The 26,818-nt window shown below is 34.7% G+C and overlaps 3 protein-coding genes across 6 annotated transcripts; 2 read left to right on the top strand and 1 right to left on the bottom strand.

Moving 5' to 3' along the window:
- The first annotated feature begins 155 nt into the window (after positions 1 to 155).
- LOC145595608 (uncharacterized) lies at positions 156 to 5,387 on the top strand. Of its 3 annotated transcripts, none has more exons than XM_081652022.1 (10): positions 156 to 362; positions 1,748 to 1,802; positions 2,383 to 2,418; positions 2,504 to 2,548; positions 2,913 to 2,996; positions 3,241 to 3,306; positions 3,396 to 3,434; positions 3,572 to 3,671; positions 3,940 to 4,100; positions 4,432 to 5,385. In XM_081652022.1, exons 1-10 carry the CDS (start codon positions 184 to 186, stop codon positions 4,441 to 4,443), a joined length of 777 nt encoding a protein of 258 aa, XP_081508148.1. In that variant the 5' UTR covers positions 156 to 183; the 3' UTR covers positions 4,444 to 5,385. The 3 variants fall into 3 exon arrangements, with proteins under 3 accessions (XP_081508148.1, XP_081508149.1, XP_081508150.1); XM_081652024.1 differs by lacking the exon at positions 156 to 362 and adding an exon at positions 1,578 to 1,655; XM_081652023.1 differs by lacking the exon at positions 2,383 to 2,418 and having other exon boundaries at positions 4,432 to 5,387.
- Positions 5,388 to 7,623: 2,236 nt separating this feature from the next.
- Positions 7,624 to 19,482, top strand: LOC145595611 (histone-lysine N-methyltransferase ASHR1-like). 2 transcript variants are annotated; one of them, XM_081652025.1, is made up of 15 exons: positions 7,624 to 7,779; positions 7,909 to 8,043; positions 9,293 to 9,379; positions 10,506 to 10,577; positions 12,298 to 12,502; positions 13,537 to 13,655; positions 14,022 to 14,393; positions 14,495 to 14,629; positions 15,140 to 15,277; positions 16,008 to 16,163; positions 16,372 to 16,611; positions 17,268 to 17,434; positions 17,533 to 17,647; positions 17,989 to 18,069; positions 18,705 to 19,482. In XM_081652025.1, exons 1-15 carry the CDS (start codon positions 7,651 to 7,653, stop codon positions 18,909 to 18,911), a joined length of 2,358 nt encoding a protein of 785 aa, XP_081508151.1. In that variant the 5' UTR covers positions 7,624 to 7,650; the 3' UTR covers positions 18,912 to 19,482. The 2 variants fall into 2 exon arrangements, with proteins under 2 accessions (XP_081508151.1, XP_081508152.1); XM_081652026.1 differs by lacking the exons at positions 7,624 to 7,779; positions 7,909 to 8,043 and adding an exon at positions 10,270 to 10,369.
- A 792-nt stretch (positions 19,483 to 20,274) lies between these two features.
- LOC145593693 (uncharacterized) lies at positions 20,275 to 26,047 on the bottom strand. Its single transcript, XM_081650012.1, has 9 exons — positions 25,763 to 26,047; positions 25,292 to 25,376; positions 24,242 to 24,427; positions 24,028 to 24,139; positions 23,898 to 23,929; positions 23,639 to 23,791; positions 20,991 to 23,539; positions 20,745 to 20,816; positions 20,275 to 20,662 (listed from the first exon to the last, which is right to left on the bottom strand). The coding sequence occupies exons 2-9, from the start codon at positions 25,327 to 25,329 to the stop codon at positions 20,616 to 20,618; spliced, it is 3,189 nt and encodes a 1,062-aa protein (XP_081506138.1). The 5' UTR covers positions 25,330 to 25,376; positions 25,763 to 26,047; the 3' UTR covers positions 20,275 to 20,615.
- Between the last annotated feature and the right edge of the window lie 771 nt (positions 26,048 to 26,818).

The following is a 26,818-nucleotide window of genomic DNA, read 5'->3' on the forward strand; positions in this document are numbered from 1 at the left end:
GTGTTGGGTCAATTTTTAAAATTAAGTCATGTTAAATTATTATATCCACGCGAGTCCAAATTTAAATCGGATATTTTTTGGGTCGGTTTCGAATTGGCTCGGATTGGGCATGGTTTTGACACAATGCTTGACTGATTGTTAATACAAGTTTTTAAAAAAATCAGTTTCAAGAATAGAGTGGATATGGCAGCTGTTGGAAGTATTGGTTTATTATCTTGTCCTATGTTTAGGAATTCACCATGTTTACATCAATTCAAAGCTTCATCATCATCATCTTCATGCAATTCTCTCTCTCCTACACTTATCAAAACAATTTCTGACATTCATACTTCTGGTATCATTGCTTGCCTTCGTGCTCCTAGGTAATTCTTTCTCTTTCTTTAATCTTCACAAGTTTTTGTTTTTCCTGGGAATTTCTTAATGATATTGTGTTGTTATCGCTTGATTCTGAAGATTTAGTTAGTTCTTGGAATTTTGTTATTTGCTTTGGAAACTCTTGAAATTCTTATCATGAAAGTGAATTTGGTGGTTTTTATGTAGTTAGTTACTTAGTTACTCATCTTAGATTACTCGCATCATTTTGACTTTTTGCGCTATCTATGTAGCCCACTTTGAAGCATTAATATATGAAAACAAATATTCGTATAATTAAAGATATTAATGGTCAAAGTTATGCATTAAAGTTAAAGTGATGCAAATTTATAGTCAAAACACAATTCGAGGTTTTATCATTTTCTCTTTAAATCATTTCGAGGGTATGTTTTTTCAATTTTATAATGAACTTGCCACTTGATAAACATTTCAATGCCCCCTTAAGGAATTTTAATGATACAAATTGACCTTTTCTTTCTAATATCTGTTAAAATAAACAAAACTAACTTAAATACCCTCTTTATTTCCATTTTTGTTTATAAAGAACAACAACCTAAGCAAAATTGTTGAATTGTTGCTTTAATTTTTGTGTTTCCAGTTTCTGTTTAGTACTCTCATGCAGCATTATTACTGAACCAATCAACTTATATGATTTATATTTCCTGAATCATTTTTTTTCCCTTTAGGATTCCTTATACCACCTAAAAATTCCTTAAATACCACCTAGTGTAAGTCCCTAACCAAGAAGAAATTTTGTACAAGTAGTACTTAATAAAATGAAGTCATAGCTACTTGGATGGAATATCGCGTCATTGAAATGTTATACGTAGTAATTAACTTGCAATCTTGCATGGATAATGGTAAATCCTCGAATTGTGTTAATGTTATTATGTATAGGGTAAATCCTCAAATTGTGTTAATGTTATTATGTATAGTCAATTTTTATGTACATAGTTAAATAAAACTATATTCTTGTCTACCAATTGGTAAACAATATGATCAAGAATCTTGGCATAGTTAATAGCTTTGGGAGTTTTAAGTCTCAAAGCTTTCTCATGTGTGCATATCTTGGCATAGTTAATAGCTTCGGGAGTTTAAGTCTCAAAGCTTTCGGATGTGTGCATATCTTGGAATAGTTGCTTTGGTAGTTTAAGTTTCAAAGATTTCTGATGTGTGCAGAATTTTTCTTTTTTTTTCCCTTCATACATGTTCACCAAAACAATCAAAATTTGAGATTCTGCAATGAGAATTGATGAGTCAAGAGATCGGATAAGAAGTGTCTGGTATTTCATTGTCTTTCTGTAGCTGTACAAGAGTTTAAGAAGTTAAATTATATAAGATTCAGTCTTCAATTATGAATATTTGAATATATCAGTGCAGAGCTAGCGCTCGGAGCTGCACGAGCTGCACTAAGTGGTGGCATCAAAGTAGTAAGTGTTTTTGATTTCAAGCTTAAATACTGTACCAAGTGGATTTCTTTTTCTATTACACACAGTATATCATCCTATAAACTGCAACCAATTCTAGCTATTGGACTCATGACCTTCATATTGAATATTTTGAATCCTTGATTGCTATCCTTAGTGTTCATATGTCTGAGCTTCCATCGAATCCTCTTACATCCTGGAGGAAACACATAATATGAAATTTATTCTGATCTCTAAGATAATGCTTTCAGCATTTCCGTCTGTCACTTGCATCAATTGTGTCCTTAATATTTCAAAGAGTTACCTGCCTACAAATGTGCCCTCATGGAGAAACAAAAGTTGATTTCCGATTTTCATATATTAATCTAGATGTCACTGCACAGTTTGACAAATACATACTGTATTTTTTTCCTGCTAATGCTTACTGGAAGTGAGTGAATTTAGCCTGATATCTAGGCGTTTCTAAATGCTTCTAATTCAAATCTCCCCTTGGTTATCTCCCCTTGGTTGAACTGCACCCTGTACTTTTTATAAGTAATTTCTTGATTTTTCTGACACGTTTAATTTACTTCCTAATGTGTAGTTGGAGGTTGTGATGTCCACTCCAGGTGTGTTTGAGGTTGTTCGGTTAAATTTATTTTTGCTTTCTCTAATTTTGCTTTCCAATTGTTTTCATTTTCATTGCTCATGCCTTTTTGTTGTAGGTTTTGCAACAGCTTGTGCTGGAGTATCCAACAATGACTTTAGGAGTAAGATCATGCCCTCGATAACTTATTTCTCCTTTTTTTTTTTTTTTTCGTTTTCAATCTCCTTATCTCATTATGTTAGGGTGTTTATGTATGTTGCAGTAAATAAATTTTTAGAAATTGACTGAATTTGATTCCTTTATGTAAGCATTAGAGATAAAGAGGTTGGTTCAATTGAGGAATAGTACTTGTGCTAGGTTTGTTTACAATTCCATTAAATTGTCAATATTTTCTGCACTCTCTTTGGATTGTGTTCCCGACTCGCTTGGCTCTTAGAGATGTCTTAATAAAATTCAATTGTGTTTGTCTGATGCATAGATTTCTGACAGTTATATTGTGTATTATTGAACTTAATCTATTATCTTAGGTAGGAACTGTTCTAAACGTCGAAGATGCTAAAGTTGCAAAGAAGGTTGGTGCTAAGTTCCTTATGAGTCCTGCAATGATCAAGGTATTTTAAAGCTTTAGTAGTCTCCATAACCACTTTCTTCTGTAGGAGATAAATATCATTAAGTCACACATAGTTAATAGATTTATAACTTTCTGAATATTATTTTGTTTTCTGTCAAGGGTAGACTCATAGGACACAATACAATATTCATCCAATCATGATTATAGAAGTATGATTATGTTTAAAAGGATAATTCATGTAGTACTTATCTCAAGGTTTTATCAGCTGCCCCTCCTATCTACAGGATATACTTGCTGACATCCAAGATCATGAAGTTTTATACGTACCCGGTGTCATGACTCCAACAGAAGTATGATTATATCCTGTCGCGGTTAATAATTGTTCCTGATTCTGATCATTTACACATAAAACCTAAGGTTACGTTTTGTCCATTTGCAGATATTGTCTGCTTATAATGCCGGTGCGAGGATTGTCAAGGTGGGTTTTACCATGTTTCTTGTCTGAATATGTCTATTTGGCGTCTCTGTCATTCTCTTTGCATTCATTTGTACAAAATTATGATATGGGGTAGGAGAATTATTACATAGCTGATGCTATGCTCTTGGCTTGATCAGGTCTATCCTGTTTCTGCACTAGGTGGTGTTGAGTATATATCAGCAGTTAAGAAGCCTTTTCATTACATCCCGATGGTTGCTTCTCAAGGAATTACAATGGGTAACCGTCCAATATCAAATTTGTTTATCTTATAATTGCTATACTAATTTGTGGTTGTGGTTTTTGGAAACTGCTATTGATAAATGGCTCTAAGATTGTCATATACACAGTACTACAGTAGTATTGTTGGCCTGCAAAGATCAGAAGTAGTTCTGTTTTGTAGTATTTTATTGTTTCTTTATGGTTTTGAAGCTACAACATTATTCAAAGATGATAGTATAAATCTTGTTTTATCTAAGTAATAAATGTTAATGTTCATATGCTGAAGGTCTAGTAGCAGACTTCATCACTCGAGGAGCATCAGCAGTAGTGCTGTCAGATGCCATTTTTCAAAAAGAAGCAGTTGCTCGAGGAGACTTTGACATTATATCTGAACGAGCACAGTTAGCAGTTTCAATTGGCACTGAAGCTAAAAGACAGTTTAAACTAGTATGAGATAAGCTCTTAATATTCATTTTCCTGCTTATTATAGAGTTAGAAATGTAACCATTTCAAATAAAATTTTGGTACAAAATAAATGTCCACAATTCCAAACATGCCTGTCAAAAATATTTATGACAATGTATTCCTCCATTTTGTCAAAGATATTTGCTGATAGGAACCAAAGTCTTTTTATATTTTCTTTTGTGCGAGCTCAATTAACCATCTCAGAAATATAGCATCAACCTTTTTTGGGCTTCTAGTGAAATAATCTTATAATGATTTGCACATTTACTTAAGCCAATTGTAAGTTTATAATTAGTGTGTAATACTAATGCAGGTTAATCCGTAACAGTTTTTTCTAAGCAAAGCCGGTGGAACTTGTTGGGCACACTGTTCTCTACACTTGCTTGCACTGATGTATGGCCAGGTTGTAGTAAACCACTGCCAAACCGACTAGTAGCTCAGACACTATCAGATGTAGGGTTCAGTTCAGAGTTCATTTGGCAGTTAGACATATCAGGACTTGGCTAAATCTTTGATTCAGGCTAGATATCTAACAGGTAGTTAGCTGACAAAATCCGAAAATATTGCAATGCAGTTACCTTTTCTTTCTTGTCCTTTAATACAGGTAAAAGGGTAAAGTTTTTCCCTTAAGATCACAAAGATGTCAAACTCTTTTGGTCATTTATACCCTTTTTTAGCCCGCTGGAACCCTATCTCCTGCGGTCAGTGGGTGTAATACCACATACTCTGTGGTGATTTGTTTCTGAGAAGAATGACCATCATCAGATCTAGGAATGGCATATTGGAGTGATTTCTTCTATCCTGTCATTTAATACTACGTACTTTGTAATTCTGTAGAAGATCTTATGTGACATATGTAAATTGCTGTATTTTTTTTTTTTTTTTTTTCATATATATGAATGTTACATCAAAGTCTTAGACTACTGGTGTGGTACTGATTAGGAACTTTATCTGTCAATTGCTTGGTTTGTATGCTTGCCTGCTTGGACAACTGAAGTTACTAAATATGGATCAAATCAATTCAAGGTAATGTAGTGTATTTTGTGTGAGAAAATCAATTCAAAGTACTCCTTCCGTTTAACTTTGTTAGTCCCATATAGAATCAATCACTTATAATAAGAAAATGAAGTATCTTAGGAATTTAACATTAAAGTACAAATTGTGTTTTTTTTTTTTTTTTTTTTTTTTTGGAAAAGGAATAGCATTAATGATGGTTGTGCATGTGAGGGAGTAGATAATTTTTGCCAAGTCATTAATCCAATATCATTTCAAGAAACCAATCAGACTTAACACTTTATTAAAAACGCTCAATCAGATGTATAATAACCAAGCATATCGAAGTAATGAACTTGGAAAAACATTTTAATGTGTACAAAATGGTGTAATGTATATCTGATGAGTTATTATTTTCACTTTACTCGATTAAATCTCAATATAATTGGTCCAATCAAAGCATTATAAATTCTCACCAAAACCCTATAAAATAAAAATTAGGTTAACTACAAACTAACGCATCCATTTAAGTTATTGACAAGAGTAATCGTGTTCATGATTTCATGTAAAATTTTGATTCACCTCCCTAGAGGAATCCTGTAACATATTACAAATTAAGATAGTCAATCTCTTAAAACCATTTCTTTATAGCATGTTAAGAGTACCAAATTCAAAAAAAGAAAGCAATTGCAAAGAGTATATAGCACAACAAAAAAAGTATATATTCCTAAATGTGATGAATAAATTTCCTTCTAACTTCAAATTAAGTATAAAAATGAATTTGTTCTACTTTCGGACTCTATGATGAAACTTGGGAAAAAAGTATAAAAACTTGTCAAAACAAATAAATAAAAATGAAATATGAAAAAGTTAATTAAAGAAGTAAGGTTCGGTTAAACAGTTAGTTAATAGCTAGCCATTGGAGCTCAAATTAGCTAAAATGACAATAAGTTGCTCTTAGGCCCAATTTTAATTTTTATTTGTATTTTGGCCACCAAAATATTTCATTATTAATTAAAATTTTAGCATAACCCGAGGTAGCGAGTATGGCACGGTTTTTGCTCAAAGTTGGGCTCGACAAGAAACTTTGGCCTGACATGGGCTAACTTTTTTGGCCATGGTCCAACCCATGACCAGCTTTATTTTGAGTTAATCAAACAACTACCTATTGTATCAAATCCCCTCATTTTTTTTTTGTTCCTAGCCAAACAAACACTCAATACCCGACTACTCGAGGAAGCCCCGATTTATCTTGATAAACAAAAAACATTTATCAAGTGATAATTTGGTAAATATTCTTTCTTCTAATACATTAGGAATTCCCCTTGTGAGGAGGGCTTCCTAATGTTTTTTTCTTCTTACCTACTCAAAAAAAAAAAAAAAAAAAAAAAAAAAAAAAAAAAAAAAAAAAAAACCTTTTAACATATGCCCTTTGTGCAATAGTTGATCATCTTTTTTTCAACTGCACTAGAACCAAAAAAGTTTGGAATCTCCCATTATTGAAAAAGTGGTTAAATTGCTCAACCTCCTTTCTATAACTTACAGAAACATTAATGTACTTAAGAAAACACCCAAATTCTTTAAGGAAATTCATTTTCCTCATTTGGAGTATTTGGAAAGAGCGGAATGCTATTATCTTCCGTAATGAGACCTTTGATATTTTTAAGATTTACCACCGAGCACAATTTGTGTTCAATGAGTGGCACCAAAGAAGTCTCATAGATACCTTTTCCTCCATGGTATCTCCCATTTCGAGATCCCATAATCATTCATCTCATTCTCAATCCCCATCTTCCATTCTTATATCATGGAAGACACCTCCCAACAACTTCTTCAAGCTCAACTTCGACGATTCAGTTCGTAACAACTCAACAACAGCAGGTGTTATCATAAGATAGCAGAGGAGCACTCATCAAGGCATCTACGTTCAACCTCGACAACACCAAAGTATTTATAATGGAAGCTACAACTCTTTATAATGGAGTCCAACTAGCTCTTCAATGTGGCATTCAAGACATTGAAATTGAAGGTGATAATTTATTAGTCATCAACTCAATAAAAGGAATTTGGGCAGTACCTTGACAAATTGAACATATTATCGAAGACACTCGTTCTCTTCTTTCTCAGTTTCGCAATTGGAGTATCCATCACTTCTACCGAGAGGCAAATCACGCGGCGGATTAGATAGCTAATGTTGGCCATTTAGTGTGTAGTAGTATGGATATTAATGTTTGTATTTATTTATTTTTATTTTTTTTACTCTAGTATGTTGGCCATTCTTTCTTTTGATACATTAGGAATTCTCCTTGTGAGAAGGGCTTCCTAATGTTTTTTTCTTCTTACGGAAAAAAAAAAAAAAAAAAAAGGTGATAATTTGGTAAATTGGATTTTCTCCTCAAATACTCTCCTATTTTCTCAATACGCTTTTACTAGCAGGTTGCAACCTTTTCACTTCTGCTCCACTTTCTCCTCTCCATTGATAACCAAAACCAAGGAAAAAAAAACAGAGCAACTTTCAGAGAGAAAGAGAGCACAATCCATGGAAAAATTGAAGTCAATAATACCATTGAATATCAAGAAGAAGATAGAACAGAGCAATACCAAAGATCTTCCTTCAACAACTTCATCCCTCCATGATTTCTTCGCTAAATCTTCCCTCTTTCACTCAGTAAGAATTTTTCATTTCAATTTTTATTAAATGTTCTTATGAAATGTTGATTGATTTCAATATATAAATTCATTACTATTTCTGCCATTTATGACTGAAATTTGTATTGGGTTTGAAATGTTGTTGTAGATGGTTGAGGATTTGACAAATCCTGAACTGGGGTTTTGCTCCAAGAACAAGGAGACTGCTTTGGAGTTGAAGAATAAGGGAAATGCTTGCTTTTCTTCCTCGGATTACTCCCAAGCTGCTCAATTCTATTCTCAAGTAACAATTTTTTCCCTTTTGATTTTTTTTTTAGGAAATTTATCATACCCTTTTGTGAATAATGATTATAGTATTTGTCTTATGTTGTGTGCAATTCGGTTTAGTTATTGAGAGGGAGAACCGCTATTATGGACTTGGGTGCACATAGAGGTAGCCACTAGCTAGTAGATACACCATGGCTAACTTTGCTCATTTTTTTAATTTGTTGTGCTCATTTGAAATTTGTAGTATGAGCAAAAATATAAGACGAGTAAAACATAAAAAATACTCTTGGGTGCAGCTAATTCTAGATACACTTGGGTGTGCATAAGAATTTTCAAACATTTCAATTGGGGGGTGTTGCTTGATTTAGATGAGTATCGAAGCTAGCTTTGATTCTGAGTGTAAATTGCAGTGAAGGTATTGAATTCGCAAAGTTTAATTGAATTAGAAGCTGTAAATTGAGGGTTTCTAATTAGTACTTGTATGTAGCATTTTACATGCAAAATGCTATAGAAGGGCATCAATGATTTTTTATTTTTCGTATTAACTTTTTTCGCTTTTATAAGATAATTTTATTTGTTAATGTGTCATTTAATAAGATTATAAATAATCAAAGGTGCATATAAATATGTAGAATCGAGAGACTAAAATTTGAAGTAGTGTTGAACTAAGTTACTGAGGAATTGGTCCAGGTCCAATGTTTCAAGACCCTACTAATGGACACCCCGAAGGCCTGAACCCACTCTAACATAGACCCTCCTAAGTTTGATTGGATCTTGATGATGAAATCGATTACATATATGCGTCTATGTGAGATGTTGGATTGTAAATTTGTAATGTGATTATGGACAATGATGTTTTCATGGTCTGTGTGGCTACTACTGTACTAGCCCTCCTTTTAATTGTATGACAATGTCAAATCAATCGTTGTTCATGAGTTATTTTTATGCACATTGTGTACTTAAAAAATAGAAACTTCTAGTTGATATTCTTATATTATTCATGTAGTTACTTTCTCACTTAATTAGCAGTCAAAAATTGATGTGATTATCGAAACTTAAACTTATTTTTCAATAGTAGTATGAATTTACTATAGCTAAAAGTGACATTGTATTTCAGAACTTAAACGAAGTATTATTTTCGTATAACTTTTTAAGGAAGAAATTATTTGACTGAATGGCAAGCTGTTTTTTTTTTTTTTTTTTTCCCCAAATAGCTTCTATATTTGTATATTGTTTACTCATTTGATTTTTGTTAATGTGAATAGGCTTTACGTGTTGCTCCAGTCAATGTTATTGACAAAGACAACAAGTTGGTTGCAGCATTGTTTGTGAATCGGGCTTCTTCTTTTCATGTGAGTTTAATTGAACATACATGTCATGCTTCAATTCTTGATAAATTATCATTTTCATGAGAAACTGAGAGCATTGCAATTCCTTATGGCTTACGTTGGATTCAATCATAGCATTTGTATTAAGAATTCTATAATCTATACCATGTGCTGAGAAATTTAAGAATAAGATGTTACTTGCTACCTACAAAAGATAACATTTTTATATTTTTTTTATTTATTGATGGTGCTAGTGTGCTCTTAATCATATTTTTAAGATGGGTATTCTATGTTAAATGGTTTATTGCTTTGAACTAATATATTAAGGCAACTACTTCCTACGTTCTTACGTTATCAGAACAATTGAGCTTTTACATTATCCACTCACTACTCTTTGATCATGTAAATTTTACGTAAGGAGAAAAACATTCGTGCGAGCTCTGTTATATTCGTTTTGATGTATACGTTCTTTTTTTTTTAAAAAAAAAAAACTTATAGGTAAATAAAGATTATTAATGGGTAAAGTTGTGCACTGGCAAGGAATGCATAATAATGTAATTGTTGCAATGATAAAGGAGAGGCAGACGTGTTAGTTTCCAATGGAACTAAGTCAACTTTAATGGGAGGCCATGCCTGGTTCATTTGAAATGGAGTAAAATATATATTGTTTCCTCATTTCAAAGCAATAGTACACCAATATGCCCATCATTGCTAGAATTCCACGTCAGCATTGAAGAACGAAGTAGTTTTGATGATTTTAAGCTGTCTTCTTTGGATTCATCGATTGCTGAAAGGCAAAAACTACATAGCTTGCGCTTCCCTGTTTCCTATTTCCAAGGGGAAATAGTTTAGAAATGTTTTTAATTGAAGGAGTGTGCAACATGGTACTAAGTCGACACTTATCTATTTTGCAGTAAGAAACTCCTATGATTTTCTTTAGTGGGAGGTCGAGGGAGGTGGTTATACAATTAAAGGAATTGGGACAAGGATGTCTCGATAGCCGGATAGAGAAAGGTTAATTTAACATAACGTCATAGCTTGCTCTTTTTTTGCCTTTCCTTTTCCTTCTACAATGTACATTTTCATATTTCTGAAAATACTGTCAATCATGCAAACAATAAATTTTTTTGAATTTGCCTCTTATCCCTAGAAAATGAGTCTTTTGGAGGAGTCCCTACGAGATTGCAATCGAGCTCTTTCAATTAGTCCACGATACGCCAAGGTGAAAACTCTTATCTTCATTATGCTTGCTGTCACTAGATCTCTCACTTGAAGCCTTGTTTATTTCTCTTTTTTTTTGAAGAGTTCAGCATGATGTGCTGCTTATTCACTTTGAATATATTTCAGTCTTTATTGTCAATTTTGTAGCACAAGAGTGATTCAATTCTGCCATCCAGTAATAATTTCACAAGTTGTCTGTTTTATAAATAATCTCAATAGGTGCAGCTTCTCTTTCTGTGTATATATTTTATATAGACACTTCCATAGAATGTTTTCCAGGATGTTAACTTAGAGTTAACTTTTACTTTTATATGGTTATGTACAGTGAAGCTAGATATTGCTATAAATTCTTAAATTTCATTCTGTACCATTTGGAAACCATTTGGAATTGCTATACTTTCTTCAGTTAGCAATTTCTCTCTTTAAGCAATCCATTTATTCAAGTTGCATAATCTGTTATACATAACAGAGTAAGTTAATTAATGGATTGTTTAAAGAGAGAAATTGCTTCATTTGGAATTAAGTATTGGCTTAGTGTCACTTTTAGGTATTACACACAAACTAGGTAGTGCTTCACAATGTGGCTGGCAGTTCGCTGTAATGTGAAATGAGAAATTATGCAATGATCGAGATACATTCTTGTCATTATCTGAACAGAACATATAATATGATCTTACAATCCTTGTCATTACCATCCGCGACGAGTTAGACTACGATCCTGCTCTGCTTCCTCGTTATGTAAGTAATCAAAACATATAAGAAAACAAAATGGAAAGAGGAAACTTTCAATTTAGCATTGGCATGTCTGCAAAAATTACTTTTAAATGGAAGTGAGTGTTTTTTTGGTTATTCTTGTGACTCTTTCCTGTATGATGCGTAGTTGGGGACTTGGAGGTGAGAAAGGGTGGGAGAAATCGTTTGTTCATGAGAAGTGAGGATAGGAAGATGGAGTCTGCACTTACCCTATGTTATTATTTGCAAGTGCATTGTCATAAAGTTTAAATTTCTATGAGAAGTATGCCCCTAATATTCTGTTTTACATTTCGCTAATTAGTATCCTGCCTTGGTGTGCAACTTCGAAAGTGTTCTCTTGCAAATATAAAGTCCTATTTGGGTGGAGCATAAATTGCTGTCATATAGCTACTGGAGTTTTCAACCTTTTTCTTTTGCTGCCTGTTCTTTCTCCCTAATGTTAAAATTACAAAGTATTTGTTTGAATTTTGTTAGACAAGAGATATTACAATTTTAGAGTTTTAGAATAATTTCGTCAAAAATATTTTATACACTAAATTTTCAGTGTCTCTATGTTAGATTATGTAAATGAGAAGAAATAATTTATAATCAGCATTCCTTTCTTTCTGTGGTATAAAGATCTGATGTTATTCTAGACTGCTTATCCCTCCTACCCAACACCTTCTTTAAGTTTGCTGAAGTTGTAGTTTGGTTTTTTTGTTTATTGGATTTTACTAATCATAGCCCTAAGGCTTATGGATAGCATTTAATTAATATACTTATCAAAATGGTGATAAGCTGGAAATATATGACAAAATCACATTTGGATTAGTGTTTATCTAAATATGTCTAGTATTTCTATTTTTAGCTTCTATGTTTGCACTCTTCTTTTGGTCTTTCTTTTGCATAAGCATGAGGCTTGAAGGCCTTAATTAAGGATGGACTTGGAATCAGATTCACTCCATTGATTATATATCTGAATATTGTAGGCTTGGTACAGGAGAGGCAAGGTCAACAGTTCTTTGTCAAATTATGAAGATGCAATCTGTGACTTGATGGTAGCCTTGGACTTTGAAGGAACTTCGAGTGGAAAGAGACAAATACAAGATGATCTGAAGTTAATGGAAAAGGAAAACCAAAAGAAGGCTGGAAATCCCTTTCAAGAGCTCAGCTGGCAAGAGCAGCTTATTATTGGTGAGGGTTTTTAATGCCATTCACATTTCCATATGTTTTACTACTGTTGGCTGAATTTTAAGCTCTTAATTGGCATTTATCTTTCAGAAAGCAGTATTGTGCATGACTCGCACATAAAAGCTTATCAGGGAAGTAATGTATAATTTTGGAAGTGACAAAATAACCGTAGTCTATTGTCTGGAATTATATGTAAGTGATTTCAAAGTATAGCCAGTAAACAATTTCACTCTTTTGCCTTAGTGATTTAGTGTGCCTTGAGCCTTTTCAAACACTGGTTGTGTAAGGAGTCTTGGTATACCTCTTTTCCATGTCATAGGGTTTAGGGTGTCCAAAGATAAGGGATTGTGACGGGTAGCTCTCACATTACATTTCCAATGTATTTTTATAAGGTAATGAAAAGGACCCTGACGAGGCCTCAACCCTCATAGTTTTTTTGGTGTCCTGTATTTGCGTGTTAGACACTTTGAGAGTGAGGGGGAAGGGTAAGGCATCTCCGCCCTCAAATTCCCCTTGTAGGGATTGATTCTCCCTCAAGGTTGGAAGGTGCAATCTTTCCCACTAGACCAAGATTAGCTTGGTAGATTTCTAGTGTACTTGGTTAGAGCAGAATTTGTGTACTTTATCAGGAGACTTCCTTGCATCCATTTTTCTCTTTTTAGGGACTAATTTTTATATGAAATATTAAGGAAATAGGTTTATCCAGCATATTTTGCTATTGCTTGTAGGACATCTTGTATTCTTGTCCTCCTCCTTTCCACTCTCTATTTGTTAAATGTTATGGAGTAATATTAGTTTCTAATTGTTACAGTACTTATTAAAAATATAAAAGTAGCCTAACACCCCAGAACATACTTTCTTGGGATTATTAGGTTTGATCTTCTTGAGCTCGGAATTTCAAATTAAGCTTCTCATATATTTTGTTCTGACTTTACTGTTTCAAGCTAGCATGTTTCAATTTATTGATTTGTCAATTTAGAAACTGTCATCTCTTGAGTTGTGAGACCTAATTTTTTTTTCTCTTTTTTTTCCTATAGATGAGATGCCGCCAGTGAAGTTGCAGTGTGTATCTACTCCAACCAAAGGGAGAGGCATGGCTTCACTGTTTGACATATCTCCGGCTACTTTAGTCCATAAAGAAGAGCCTTATGCTGCGGTATAGCATTTTCTATTTTGAATTAGAAAATCCTTTTAGCTTCCTTTTTTGGGATGTCTCAAGCTTTTTTTATTGTGACATATGCGTAAATGCAAAGCTCTTTTTTTTGATAAATTTTTTTACTTATCAAACTCCTCAGGGCTCTAGGTCTCATTTGATACAATCATCAATTAAAGGAATGATAATGAATTTTTATGTAATTTTTAATGAATCATAGGTATGTGAGTGTCCATGCTAATACATAACCAATAAGATTTTTTTCATTGTTGATTTCTGTTACCGCTTATACTTGATTGTTAATGTATACAATGGGAAGAGGTTTCTGTTTTATTCTGTAATAAATTGTCTGATATGCACGTTTCACAGATCATATTGAAGAACTTCAGAGACACACATTGTCATTTTTGTTTCAGTGAACTACCAGCAGACAATGTTCCCTGTACATCATGCTCAATACCACTGTACTGCTCTGATCATTGCCAACTTCAGTCAGGAGGACGGGTTTTAAGGAAACATGTAACAAACTGCGAAAGTGATGATATTCTTTCTGGTGAATCTTTCAAGTACTTCTTAAAGGTGACTTCAGATAGTCATTTGGATCCAGGCATAGAGTGCTTTACTGAACATGGACATGAATGTCGTGGTGTGAATTGGCCTGTTGTGTTGCCAACCCAAGTGGTATTAGCTGGTCGGATTTTAATGAAGTTGGTAGAACTAAAAGAGGATTCAAAAGATTTGGTATCCACTCACCTTGTCTTGTAAACGCTTTTTTTCTTTAATTTATTCTTGTCAGCATGATCAAAGGTTTGGTACGTGATGTCAGCTCACCTTTTAAACAGGACCTTGTTCATAGTTATGTACATCTCCCTCCAGAAAGCAAAGTGGAGTTGCATGTATACTCAATCGTGCTGCTTTACTGCCTTCACTCTTATTGTAGTTCTAAATTCAAGCTGCAAGGAGCTATTTTTGCAAAGGTTCGTCTCTATTTCTTAAAGCACCCCCACCTCTTCCCTCCCCAACTGCTAAGAAACTATTCATATGCATGAGCTTAAAGCCATATAAGTGAGTATTGCCTTATCACACAAGCTATATATGTATCGCTTGATTACTTATTTTGTGAATGTAGCAAGAATTACAAGTTACTGAACAAGATCATGTCTACTTGAAATTAGGATTAACACCATTTCTATCCTTGTTTCTGAACCTTCATCGATCCTTGGAATACCAGGAATGAGAATTCTGAGATTTGGCAACATTAATTTTTCTTTGGCTTGAATAGTTGAATGGACATATAAGTGGAGTTTATTTTAATTTCTCTTTGAACTGAAGTCATATCCTTGATCGCTTGTAATATTTGAAATGTAATAATGGAAAAATAGCAATATCAGTGCAAGTCAAATGCTTGTCTGAACGGATTTGAATTTTTTTCTATTTTCTTTGTTGTATGCATAGTCAAAGACTTTAACAGCCCCAATGCTTTGCAGGCCATCATTCTTATTTCTCAAATAAAGGTCAATTCCATGGCAGTTGTTCGTATGAAATCTGCCGATATGTATAATCCATCGAAGCAATCAGGAAATATGTCCTTACCTAGAGATAGCATGACAAGCAATCTTGAGCAGGTGTTGTTTCATTTTTACAAGTATATTTTAACAATATGCCTGACATGTTGTTCCGTCATTTGATTTGAACATTGAAGATTTTGATATTAAAAAACGGGTGTCAAGTGTCAACACTTAGTTTTATGGGTTGTAGCCCATATTTTGAATGTTGCACGGATCAATCATGTAATTTTTGGGGCTTATATATTATTTTACATCTAGTCTCGCCTGCTTCAATTTCCATGTGCCATGCATTTTTCTTTTAACTGTAGCTATATTGCCAACTTGGTAACTGTAGGCTTGTAGTCGTGTAGAGTTAAAGTATTTGGTGCTAAGAAGAAAGATAGAGCTGGCAAATAACTTGTGTGAGTTGCTGAGTGAGGTTTGTGTTCATGTGCGTGTCAATAGTAAACAGGATGGAAAGCCCCTAATCCCATTTATTACAGGTGGGAATTAAACCCTAATCTAGTTTATGGCTGGATATATCAACTATAACCTTCCCATACAATGGTAAAGATTTGAGGGGGAAGGGGGTGGTATGAGGATAGAGCAACTATTATTAATACCATTTTCTATACGTTTTTATTGGTTATCTGTACATTTTGGAGTACACTATTCACGCAAATCCAAATTCATACTTTATTTATATGAAAACTAATGAAGTTGATTTTTTTTTTTTTTTTTTTTTTTTTTTTTGGAGGGAAATGAATTTGATACTAATCTGGCTGTACCATTTGTTCTTTTATCTTAGGCGAGAGTTGGGCAAGCAGTATACTTATCTGGCAGTATGTTTAACCATTCCTGCATGCCTAATATCCATGCATACTTCATTTCTCGTACACTTTTGATAAGAGCCACAGAATATGTGCCCAGTGGATGTCTATTGGAGATGTCTTATGGACCACAGGTACTATTTTTCTCATCCTTTTTTGGATACTTTCAGACTGCTTGTTGACATTATGTTTTGTTTTATATGTCCTCTTAGCAACTCTAGGTTCTTGATTCTCTTTCATGCGGTGTTGCAAAAGATTGTGGTTTCTCTGCTTATAGAGTTATATATTCTTTCAATATTATTTACCTTGTTTGTAATAACTGATTGCAAAACGTGTTTGCAGGTTGGGCAGTGGGATTACAGAAACCGACAGCAATTTCTACTGGACAGATATACATTTAAGTGTCAATGCAATGGTTGTACTAGAGCTAATCTTCCAGATCTTGTCTTAAATGCTTTCCGGTGTGCTAAAGTTAATTGCTCTGGTGTGGTTCTTGATGACTCTATGGTGGAGTATGAAAAACCTAAAATTTGTCATTTACAAGAGACACCTGATGATCAGAGTATGGAGCATGAACGAGAGGTATAATAAAAGTATAAAACACTAAATGTTGTCTTCTTGAATGATGAAAATAATCTATGAGATTAAATGTCAATGAGAATAGAACACACAAATGTCCAGAAGGTGTTGACAGCTTGATGTACTGCCGAACTTGTGGTTCAAAGTAACAGAATGGACTAGTCTGGAATTTAAACTCAAAGGCTTGGAATCATATTGACTTCGTAAAAGAATCAAATTGCCCTTACTTTAACATGGAGATTTCTTGAAATTGAGAACAAAAAACTGTCCTCATTCAACAAATTAAAATTACACAAAACTGTGAAGAAGTTAAAACTGCAGGCATTCCTACTTAAGAACTACTGGGCCCGCTGTTGATGATGCACATATTCACCAAGTATATGTGCATCATCACCAATGGGCCCAGTAGTTCTTAAGTAGGAAAGCCTGTAGTATCAACCTCTTCACATTTTGTGTAATTTTTTTCAAGTTTTAGTAAAATTGTAACTTAATGGTATTTTATGGATCAAAATACTAATGTCGTATAGTGTGCTTCACTTAGGGAATATTGTCATCGCTTTCACTGATAATCTGATATGCTATACTTCGTAATTAGACCATGCTACTATTTATAATTTCTTGCAGAATTTCCAATTCTTTTGTTTGACCTCTATATGAAGGTTGACAAGTTGATGCATGATGAGATTAAGAACGTTGCTTGCCTTATATCTGAACATAGTAATCACTGCCCTGAGATTCAGTCTGGATGTTGCCTGAAATGTGGTTCCACTAATGATCTGAAGTATCTGCATGCGACAGCTGATGAAGCTGGTACATATATTCAAAGGTATAACCTTAAGTGACAGGGAAGCGATGCCTTGTAGCACAAATGTTAAAATTACCCACTTTTTTCTGACTGGTAATCTTTGGGGTATGGGTTTCTAGTTTGCAGGAAGCTGTTAATTCAAATGAGCTTTCTGCTGGTTTCTTGTCAAATGCTTTGAGCTCCCTTAATGATCTGAAATCTACGCTTCATTCATATAACAAGAAACTTGCGGAGGTAAGATTCACTTTATCCCTAACAGATTCTCCCTTGTACTTGGCTGTTTCTCTCTGCTACTAAATTGCACGGTTCGATTTAGAAACTGTTCTGGCCTCACCTGAACCTTATATTATTGAAATCCTGATTAAAAGGTTAGCATTATCCATTTATCCACTACTGTAGGAGTAAAATTCATTGGAAAATCATTTACTTCACCTCTTGCCCGTTACAAATGCTTAGTTTGTGCACTAAGAATTTTTGCAAATATTTAGGCAATTTGCTTGTAGACAGTTCGTTGTGAATACAACAGCATATTAACATCGAAGTCATACATAATTTATATGACTCACTTTTTGTAGGCTGAAGATATTCTTGCTGAGGCTTTTTGTTCAGTTGGGGAGTTGCAACAAGCAGTTGATCACTGTACAATATCCATTCAGGTGAATTTACTTTTATCAGGATTTTTCTATGTGCACTCATCTGTGTTTATAGTATTTGTTTCGGCTGAATAGCTGTATGCCTATACATATGCTTGTGATTTTGAGTTTGAATATATAACTTAGTGTTGCAACATATGATACCAGGAATGTCATTTGCATAACTCCTCACTCTCCTTCCGACGTAGAGAAAAATGTAGCGTTCCCTTGCCACTTTGTTTAACCTTTTATCCCACTTAGATTTCTCGCAAAAAGTAGGTTTCACATGCCATTTTGACCTTTCATCCAAAGCCTGCATTCAGAAATCAATTTTTTTTCAGTTATTATGCATTATTAAAGCCATTTTCATTGACATCCAATTAAGTCTTTCAATTCAATAAGAAAGCAACTGAAAAGTTTGGAAATGCCTTTGACACTCTATATGTTATACTGTGTAAAGTTTTTCTTTTGTTATATCAAGCTAAGTAAATCGCAGTTATTGGACCAAGAGGGAACAGATTTAGGGCCTCTTTGGTATCTTTCAGTTTTTGGTTTTTGAATGATGGGAAAATTATGTGTTCATAAAAATAAAATTGCTCCCGACTTCAGAATATCACCTAACCTCTAATAAACTGACCTCTCTACTTGTCTACCAACAGATTCTTAAGAAGCTATATAGTCCTGGCCACATTGCTGTCGGAAATGAGCTTGTAAAGCTATCATCACTTCAGCTAGCTTTGGGTGATGTTGCTGCTGCTGTAGATACGGTACATCAGATGAATACAATATTCTCAAACTACTATGGGAAGCATGCAGAGTTGATGTGTCCATATCTGCAACACCTTAAAGGGGAGGTGGTTCACTAGCTTGCCGATGGAAGAAAGTCATGATACATCAAATGCATGCTCATAGGACAGTACCTGGATAACTCAGTATTATGCTGCTGCTATCTTTTTTTTTTTTCATGCTGGGGGCGGAGATGGGGAGAGACATGGATAAGATTTGTGCATATGACACAAGTTCATATGGCGATATTGGTTGAGTAATCCAAATTGTTTCTCTCCAATTGCTGTGCAGTCTGCATTCTTAAAGTTTTGTGTAAATTTGTGAATAGAAGCACACTATGAATTGCGTAGGCCCGTAGAGCACCAGCCAAACTAACTGAAATTGCTGTAGGATGATTGTTAACTCTATAGTACACAACGCGCAGCTATGGTGATGGAGGAGGAAATGGTTTGGGAATATCGAATATGGGATGGTGATAGATTGTCACAATCTGACAACCAAACCTCCCAAAATTTGAGTTTACGAAGTGTTTTCACTTGAGCTACACCAAGGCTTGGTTTATCTAGGTACATACTTGATAGTGGAATATATTCCCACTAACACGGCATATTGTAAATTTCGAAACTTTTATATAATGAGAATAAAAACACGTTGGAGGGGGAGGTAGTATAATGAGAATAAACATATGTTGGTGAGGGGGTTGCTACTTGCTAGTACAGGGAAAGAGTGGCAAGCAGAGAAAGATGCGCATAAGAGCAAGGCGCCAATGTCCATTTTGGGTGGGCTTCAATAGAACCAAAAATTATGATGGTGGCCATTAAATAAGGAATATCTCATTGGTAGCCATTAAAAAAAATAATACTTTAAAAAAAAATGCTATTAAAAACATAGAGAAAGTATATTAGTAGGGTCATTCTTACAAAAATAGTGTAAGGAGTATTCTTCATAAAAAAATAAAAATAAATAATAAAAATAAAAAATAAAAATAAAAATAAAAATTGCAAAGGGTATTGACCAAAGGAAGAAGTAATTTTGTTGTTATCATTACCAACAACGTGTTGTTCAGTTGGTAAGTTTACCTCGTACTGTAAGATCTAAGATTTGAATCCTACCATGAATCAAGTAGAAATGTTTCTATAAATTTTGAATGGCCATAAAAGTTACGGTTTTTCCTTTTTTGCTATTCCGTTTTATGTACAAAAATATCATGGTATGAAAGTTGTCTAATGAAGAGAAGGGTAAAGACTAAAGAGGATGAGGATTGAGCCTGTTAATGGGTTCTCAAGACATGCTCCACCAAGGCCACAACAATTTCAAAATGACTCCTGGGACAAGCACCTAACGATTCGCGCTTACTGTGTCAGGATAATACCTCTTGAGAATTGTCATTTTCAAGATTAAGCAACGCGTTGCCAGGACATTTTTCGGTTTAAGAAACATCAGTTGTCAAAATAAAGAAACGAACATTATGCCTGTAACATGCAACATATTACCTTGCATGAGAATAAGGGGTAAACTATTTAGGTAGTAACTTTGAACTGAAAACATGTAATTTCTACACAGACTGTTCTATGTCCTAGAGAATTGCTCTACATTTTACATATACATCCTGGACCTATCCAGATCCCCAAAGAATGCCACTGAATCAAAACATTACACTGTATTGCTTGATACAAATTAATAAACTGCACAAGGTAACTATTTAGCATACAAAGGAGAGTAAACCACACAACGAATGATTGTCCCAAAATTAGGCGTCTCCCTGAAGTCCACAAGGCAATGTCTCAATTTTTTCCACGGAATGCAGACAGAGAGAAGAAAGATCTTGAACCTATTAAAATAACAGCAAAGATAATTAGCAAAAAGTTCAAGCAGCTTAGGAGCAGTAATATTTTAGTGTGATTATGACTTACCTCTCGAAGAGGCATGACCGTCTTGAAACTTATTTGAACTTCTAGCAGAGCTGTTGCTTGTGTTTGATCGAGCTACATACAAGAAAAAAATTTGTAATTACTAACAGTAATGTTTCAGAAACAGTAGTGTACCAGGCTATGTTGTCGGCATAAACCATTAAAAGTATGAGATATTGAGATTGCTATAACTTGTGAGGTTTAATTGAGAAATTAATTGATGGCAATTATAATTGACTGCAGACTTACCAGAATGTGGTTCAGAATCAGACAGAAATCCTTCTGCGTAGTTCTTTGAGTGGAGTGCAACCTTCAGCAAATTGTCTGAGTTTCTCTTACCAAGGTTCCTATATTCATCTCCATCATCCTCTCCTTCAGATGTATATGGACTTGCCCAAGTACCTCCATTAGCTTCTTTATTCTTTCGAGCAAACTTCAAAAGTCTCTTAAAGCCTTTAGGAGCATCTTTTTGGTAAACCATGGAAGGTGGATGTTCAGCATTTCCCCACTCAATTATGTCAGGTTCACTGGTTTCTTCAAGAAGCATCTGTGAGAGTGAATGACGAACTCTGGTTCCCGAATCCACAGTATCAGGATTGGGAAGAGATGAAGCTGTGCTATCAGTACTTGGACCAGCCGCATCTGGCGGGTTGCTTTCCTCCCAGGCAGCTGGTGATATTAGTGATTCTTGTGCAGGCGGAATCTGAATCTTAGCTGGTGACTCCAACATTCTGTCAACAACTTCATCTTCTTGAGCAGGGGCTTCAACAGAAATCTCTTTTTCACCATCTTCAGGTTTTTCTGCCTCTGTTTCTATTTCAAGTTCAAGATGATCAAATTGAGTCTGCAAATCTTCAGACTCCACATGAACTGTATCTGAAGTAACAGTCCCAACATTATCCGCAATATTAAGAGGATCTTCAGATTTGCTCAAAGTTTCTTCTGCTTGAGGGAGAATCTCTCTCTTTTGACTAGCTGAATTTTTTGCAGGGCTTTTTTCCAAAATTTTTGTAGGACTTTTTTCCAAAAATTTTGCAGGGCTTTTTTCCAAATTTTTTGCAGGGCTTTGTTCCAATTTTTTTGCAGGGCTTTTTTCCAATTTTTTTGCAGGGCTTTTTTCCGAAACTTTGCGAACAGATGGCTTCACCTCAAGTGGGACCACACTACTCTTCTTGGTCACCTTCTTACGCACGACTGCTTTAGCTGGATTGACAGCAGCAGCATCCTCTTCAGGAGCCATCGTTTTTATCATTGATCTCCCACTTTTTGGCACCATACGGCTTTTACTGTCATCCACTTTCTTCAAGTTTTTTTTAGTATCAATCTGTTGTTTCTTGACATCTTTCTGTTGCAATTGAGGTTTTTCCAACTTTGGGCTAGGACGTGATACTGGACCAGGAGATTGGGGTTTCTGACGAGGTGCTAGAGATTGGGATTTTTGACGAGGTACTGAAGTAACTGAAGGTGTTATTGTCGGACTTTTAGTTGGTAATGTTTCAGTCATTCTTGGTGAAGGCGTTGATGGCCATGATTTCCTGGTGGCAGGCAAGGAAGATGATCTAGACGCAACCTTCTTCGGCACAGCTGGTTTTAAAGACTCCTTTTTGGAATTTGAAGAAACAGGCGAATTTTTGTTAGCATTCAGAGTTCTGCTTGCAGGGAGTTTCTTTCCTATATCACTAGCCTTAGCAGTGGATTTTTCAGGCTTAGGCTTCTCTGGAACTCTTTGCTTAGCTCTAATGCCAGTCTGCTTCTCTACTCTCTTTCCAGACTTCTCCCTAGTCATTTTTTCATCTTTAGCTCCACCGCTTTGCCCCAAGCGAGATACACGATTCTTTTTATTATCTGGCTCTGTTATTTTATGGTTGCTCATGTTATACTCTGCAAATTTCATCAGCATCTTGTTCAATTCCTCCTCTTTTTGCCTATTCCATTCAGCTGAATCTACTTTTTCAAAAGTCTCCTCTGTCTGACACACTAGGCCTTCATCTTCACTTGGATTCAGAGCAATAGTTTTGCCCCCCTCTAATCCCATATTCTCCTCGAAATCCTGATCCTCAGTATCAGGAACTGCATCCAACTTCACGTCTGCACTCCTTTGAACTTCCTCATCTTCAGCATTATTCTCTGAAGCTGTATGCTCCATTGTGTCCTGAGTCATGGACTTTTGAGACTCACTCATCCCAGAACTCCATCTCCTCAACACCGCCTTGTTTGGGTTTGTAGAGTTATCAGTTGCTGTTTTTTTCTGACTCTCATCTGTTTGATCTCTCTGTTTTCTTTCAAATAAACTAATAGCATCTTGAACACTCATCCTAGTCACGTTGATCTCAGTCTTTTTAGTTGGTTCATCAGACTCTTCACATGTGTCTCTGTAAGATGAGGTTTTATCTCTGGCAGGAAAGTGTGTAAGGCTCTTAATAGTTAGGGCAGGAGTCCGACGAGATCCTGATCTACCTATTTGGACCTTTCGCATCGGAGATGCTGATCTTCGCGGGGATGCAGATCTTACAAGAGTTCGACTTCTTTCAGTAGCAGAAGGCCGATCATCCTCACTTGAGAAAGACGAGTCATCGGTCCCTGTTGAACTTTGCCTCTCAAGTTCAGCAGCTTTTGCTGGTGATGCATTGTACTGTACAGGTTTCAACGAATTTGTTTGTCCCGCTGTTTGGATAAATGCATTAATCTTGTTTTCATAGTCACTCTTTGATATCGTTGGGACGGGAGACTTCTTATTGTTCACAGGGACATTAGTCTGACCTTTTTGGCTTCTCTCTGACAATTTTAACAACAGAGTTCTGAAAAAATATATATTCAGAAACAAAGTAAAATGAGAATTAAATATATTTATGCAGTTCTACAATTGAGGCAATGATTACAAGAGGGATATGACATACCTGACATCTACATCACCAAAGTGTTGACAAAATTCGTTAAGACAATTCATCTCTTGATAGGATAATGCAGCTCCAGCTGCTACGTTAAAAGTAGAAACCAATTCTTCTGTCAAAGCTGCAATTCTGGAGTCCATTGCCCGAAGTAATTCATTCCTAGCAGTAGCATTCACATACATGCTTCAGTGATCATATTCCGAATCCATACTCAAATTTGCAAAAATTAAACAATGAATAGAAACTAGAGGTCAAGATTAATTACTTTGAATTATCTGATGATGTAACCCGATCAGCCTGTAGGCAAACAACCATTGCAACACACGTTAATATCAGAATCAAGTGGCAGCCACAAGATTAAAATAAATAAATAAATTGTAAGTTGTATACATTACCTGGGTATATAATGAAAGATGAAACTTCCTCGTTTCCTCCAACTGGGACAACTCATTACAGATAGTGATTGATTTCTTAAGGGCATCAGGTGAATTGATTATTTGAAGAAACCTGCACAAAAATAAAATCTTTAAAACAAAGCCCCTGGACTGGACTCAGCGCAAGAGCAAAGAGCGCAAAAAAGGGAAAACGAGCAGCTTCATAGATCAAGACCTGGCTAAAGTGGCTTTTGTGAACCACCCCCTGTCAACAACGGAAGTTGGTAACTCTAGTATGAAGTTATCACAAGATCCTTTCACAATTTGATCCTTTATGCTGGGTAGATGTTCCAAGAGTTGATCAAGAGGACCATCTGCAACCATTTCCTCTTCCTCTTCACTACATATACATGCACCATACCTGAAATGAAAGATATATCTTCGACTTTCAGGCACTAAAGTTCAGAGTTTAGGACTACAACATGAAACACCCTTAAGCACAGGCAACTAATATTCGATGCTACAAAACAGTCGAATAAATACTATAGTAAAAATTCATAACAAAAAAACAAATGACTAAGTCAAACATCTCACTGGAATTTGAATGCATCTATCAATCAATCACGGATCAAAATCGCCAATAATTATAACCCAAAATAAACCAAAGTCAATAATCTCCAGCTATTACTTCAAAGTTTCACACTTAACATATGGCCCAAACAATCAAACGCCAACCATCTACTCTTCTATTCATCATTAAGTAAGAACTACAGATCTAATTTTATGAATGAACTTCACAATTTTATGCACATTCTATACCATCAACTCACAACATCCAACACTTCTCGAATCGAAGATCAGTTCTTAAATACTCGAATTAAAACAATCGGCTTAATCCACGATTGTCACATACATAAAAACAGTAGTTTTAACTGCCGACACATAATCAATTAATCATAAACCATACACTTTAATCTCCTCATTTCTTTTGAATTTTGAATGCAACATTCGCTTTTTCGACACCCACTAACTCGAACCAAAGACAAACATTTGATTGTAACCAAAGTTTTTCCAGATCATAAAGCTAATTATTCAAATAAATTCAGCGACCCCACTACTCAAAATCTATAATCTTATCAATATAATGATGAAAAAAACATTAATTAAAAAAACACTAATTAAAAAAACCCGATAAAACATATGCATTAACTTTTCTACTAATTCAACTAATTTACAATATACAACAATCAAAATTTGAAGCAAAAAATTGATGAACAAATCTAACCTGTTTTCTGGCAAAATTCGAAATGTGACATAATCCATTTCTCAACGATTCGAAGAAGTTCAGATATCAACACCACCAAAAAAAACTGAAATGGGTATTAAATAATTGCATTGTTAGTGCAACAAATTCAAATAAATTTCTTCATTGTTTTGGGTAATTTAATATAAAATCAAATTCTAAAATAAGTAACAACTAAAGATAAAATCCCAGATCTAATAAACACTCAACTCCCAAAAAAGGAAATGCTACTAAAAATTCAAAATCACTCAAATTCATCAAATGGGTATTTTTGCTAAATTCATTGTAAAGAGACCCAAATGCTTCAAAAAAAACAAAATCAAAAAGGGTAATTTAATTTGAAATGCTTAAGCAAATTGGGAAGATACCCATAAAAGTTGGGATTGTTTTGCAGCAATTTAAGGGTACATTAAGTGTCTAAAAATGGGAAATAAAATTGAAAAAAAAGGGTACCTGGGAAAATCCGGTGAAATTAGACAGAAAAACAAAAAGTTGAAGAGAGAATATGAGGAGGGACAGATCTTGTGAGAGAGGTAAAGTACATGTGGTTTTCTGGGTTTTTTTTTGGGAGTTTTTTGAATTTAACTGAGAAGAAGAAGAGTTGAATAGTGTAGTTAAATTTTTAAAGAGAAAGTGGAGGAGAGAGAAAATGTGGTTTGGGTATAGAATGTGCAAAATGACGAAGACCAGCAAACAATGTACCGACTGGAGAGACTGGAGTGTGAGAATTGTTTGGTTTACGTGGAAGTTAGTACGATTATCATTTCTTATTATTATATTACTAGTGACTAGTCTAGCGGAGGCATTTAAAACACAAATAAAAAAACCGTGAAGGTTGAGGTATTACTTTAAAAATAAAAAATAAATAAAATTGTAGTGCGTATGTATTTAAAACACGAGTTATTTTTATTTTGTGTTTTCTAATTTTCTTTTTTAAAGTAAGATGAAGGTCTTACCAGACCGAACTCTTCACGGATCAACTCGGTGCGGGTATTTTGTGTTTTCTTAATGCACTCTAATATTTTGTACTCAGGGCCTGTTCTCTTACATTGAAATTCAGTTCAGTTCAGTTCAGTTCAGCTGAGTTCAGTTCAGTTCAGTTCAGCTCCTAATTTCCTTCTCTTATAAAATATTCATTTCAGTTCACTTCAGCTGAGTTCAGTTCAGTTCAGTTCAGCTGAGTTCAGTCAATGAGAACAGACCCTCAGTTTGTCGCATGATGTAATGTCTATACACTTGTAATACTAGTACTACTACCTTCGTTACATATTATTTGCAACGATTTGACATAAAGTAGAGAGGGAAAATGTCCAATCGTTGCAAATAATATGTAACGGAGGTAGTATAATCCTCTTTGGGTGTCATAAAATTTATTGTAGCCAATATTATGTAATACGAGTATGCTTTTTACCTCAAGATTAATAAAACTATCCTCTTGCATATATGTCCGTGAATGTAGGCTATGTAGCTAACTCATCGTTACTAAGCTACGTAAAGTATGGAGTACTT

The sequence above is a fragment of the Chenopodium album genome, chromosome 19 (genome assembly GCF_948465745.1).
Source record: "Chenopodium album chromosome 19, dcCheAlbu1.1, whole genome shotgun sequence".
NCBI lineage: Eukaryota > Viridiplantae > Streptophyta > Magnoliopsida > Caryophyllales > Amaranthaceae > Chenopodium > Chenopodium album.

Bases quoted from the DNA above. Each gene is read 5' to 3' on its own strand.
- LOC145595608 (XM_081652022.1), top strand. From the start codon at position 184: ATGGCAGCTGTTGGAAGTATTGGTTTATTATCTTGTCCTATGTTTAGG. The intron at 3,307-3,395 runs GTATGATTATAT...GTCCATTTGCAG, and splicing joins GTGTCATGACTCCAACAGAA to ATATTGTCTGCTTATAATGC. The intron at 3,435-3,571 runs GTGGGTTTTACC...TGGCTTGATCAG, and splicing joins CCGGTGCGAGGATTGTCAAG to GTCTATCCTGTTTCTGCACT.
- LOC145595611 (XM_081652025.1), top strand. From the start codon at position 7,651: ATGGAAAAATTGAAGTCAATAATACCATTGAATATCAAGAAGAAGATA. The intron at 10,578-12,297 runs GTGAAAACTCTT...TGAATATTGTAG, and splicing joins TTAGTCCACGATACGCCAAG to GCTTGGTACAGGAGAGGCAA. The intron at 17,435-17,532 runs GTATAACCTTAA...ATGGGTTTCTAG, and splicing joins GCTGGTACATATATTCAAAG to TTTGCAGGAAGCTGTTAATT.
- LOC145593693 (XM_081650012.1), bottom strand. From the start codon at position 25,329: ATGGATTATGTCACATTTCGAATTTTGCCAGAAAACAG. The intron at 24,428-25,291 runs GTTAGATTTGTT...CTTTCATTTCAG, and splicing joins CGAATTTTGCCAGAAAACAG to GTATGGTGCATGTATATGTA. The intron at 23,792-23,897 runs GTAATTAATCTT...TGCTACTGCTAG, and splicing joins ACATCATCAGATAATTCAAA to GAATGAATTACTTCGGGCAA.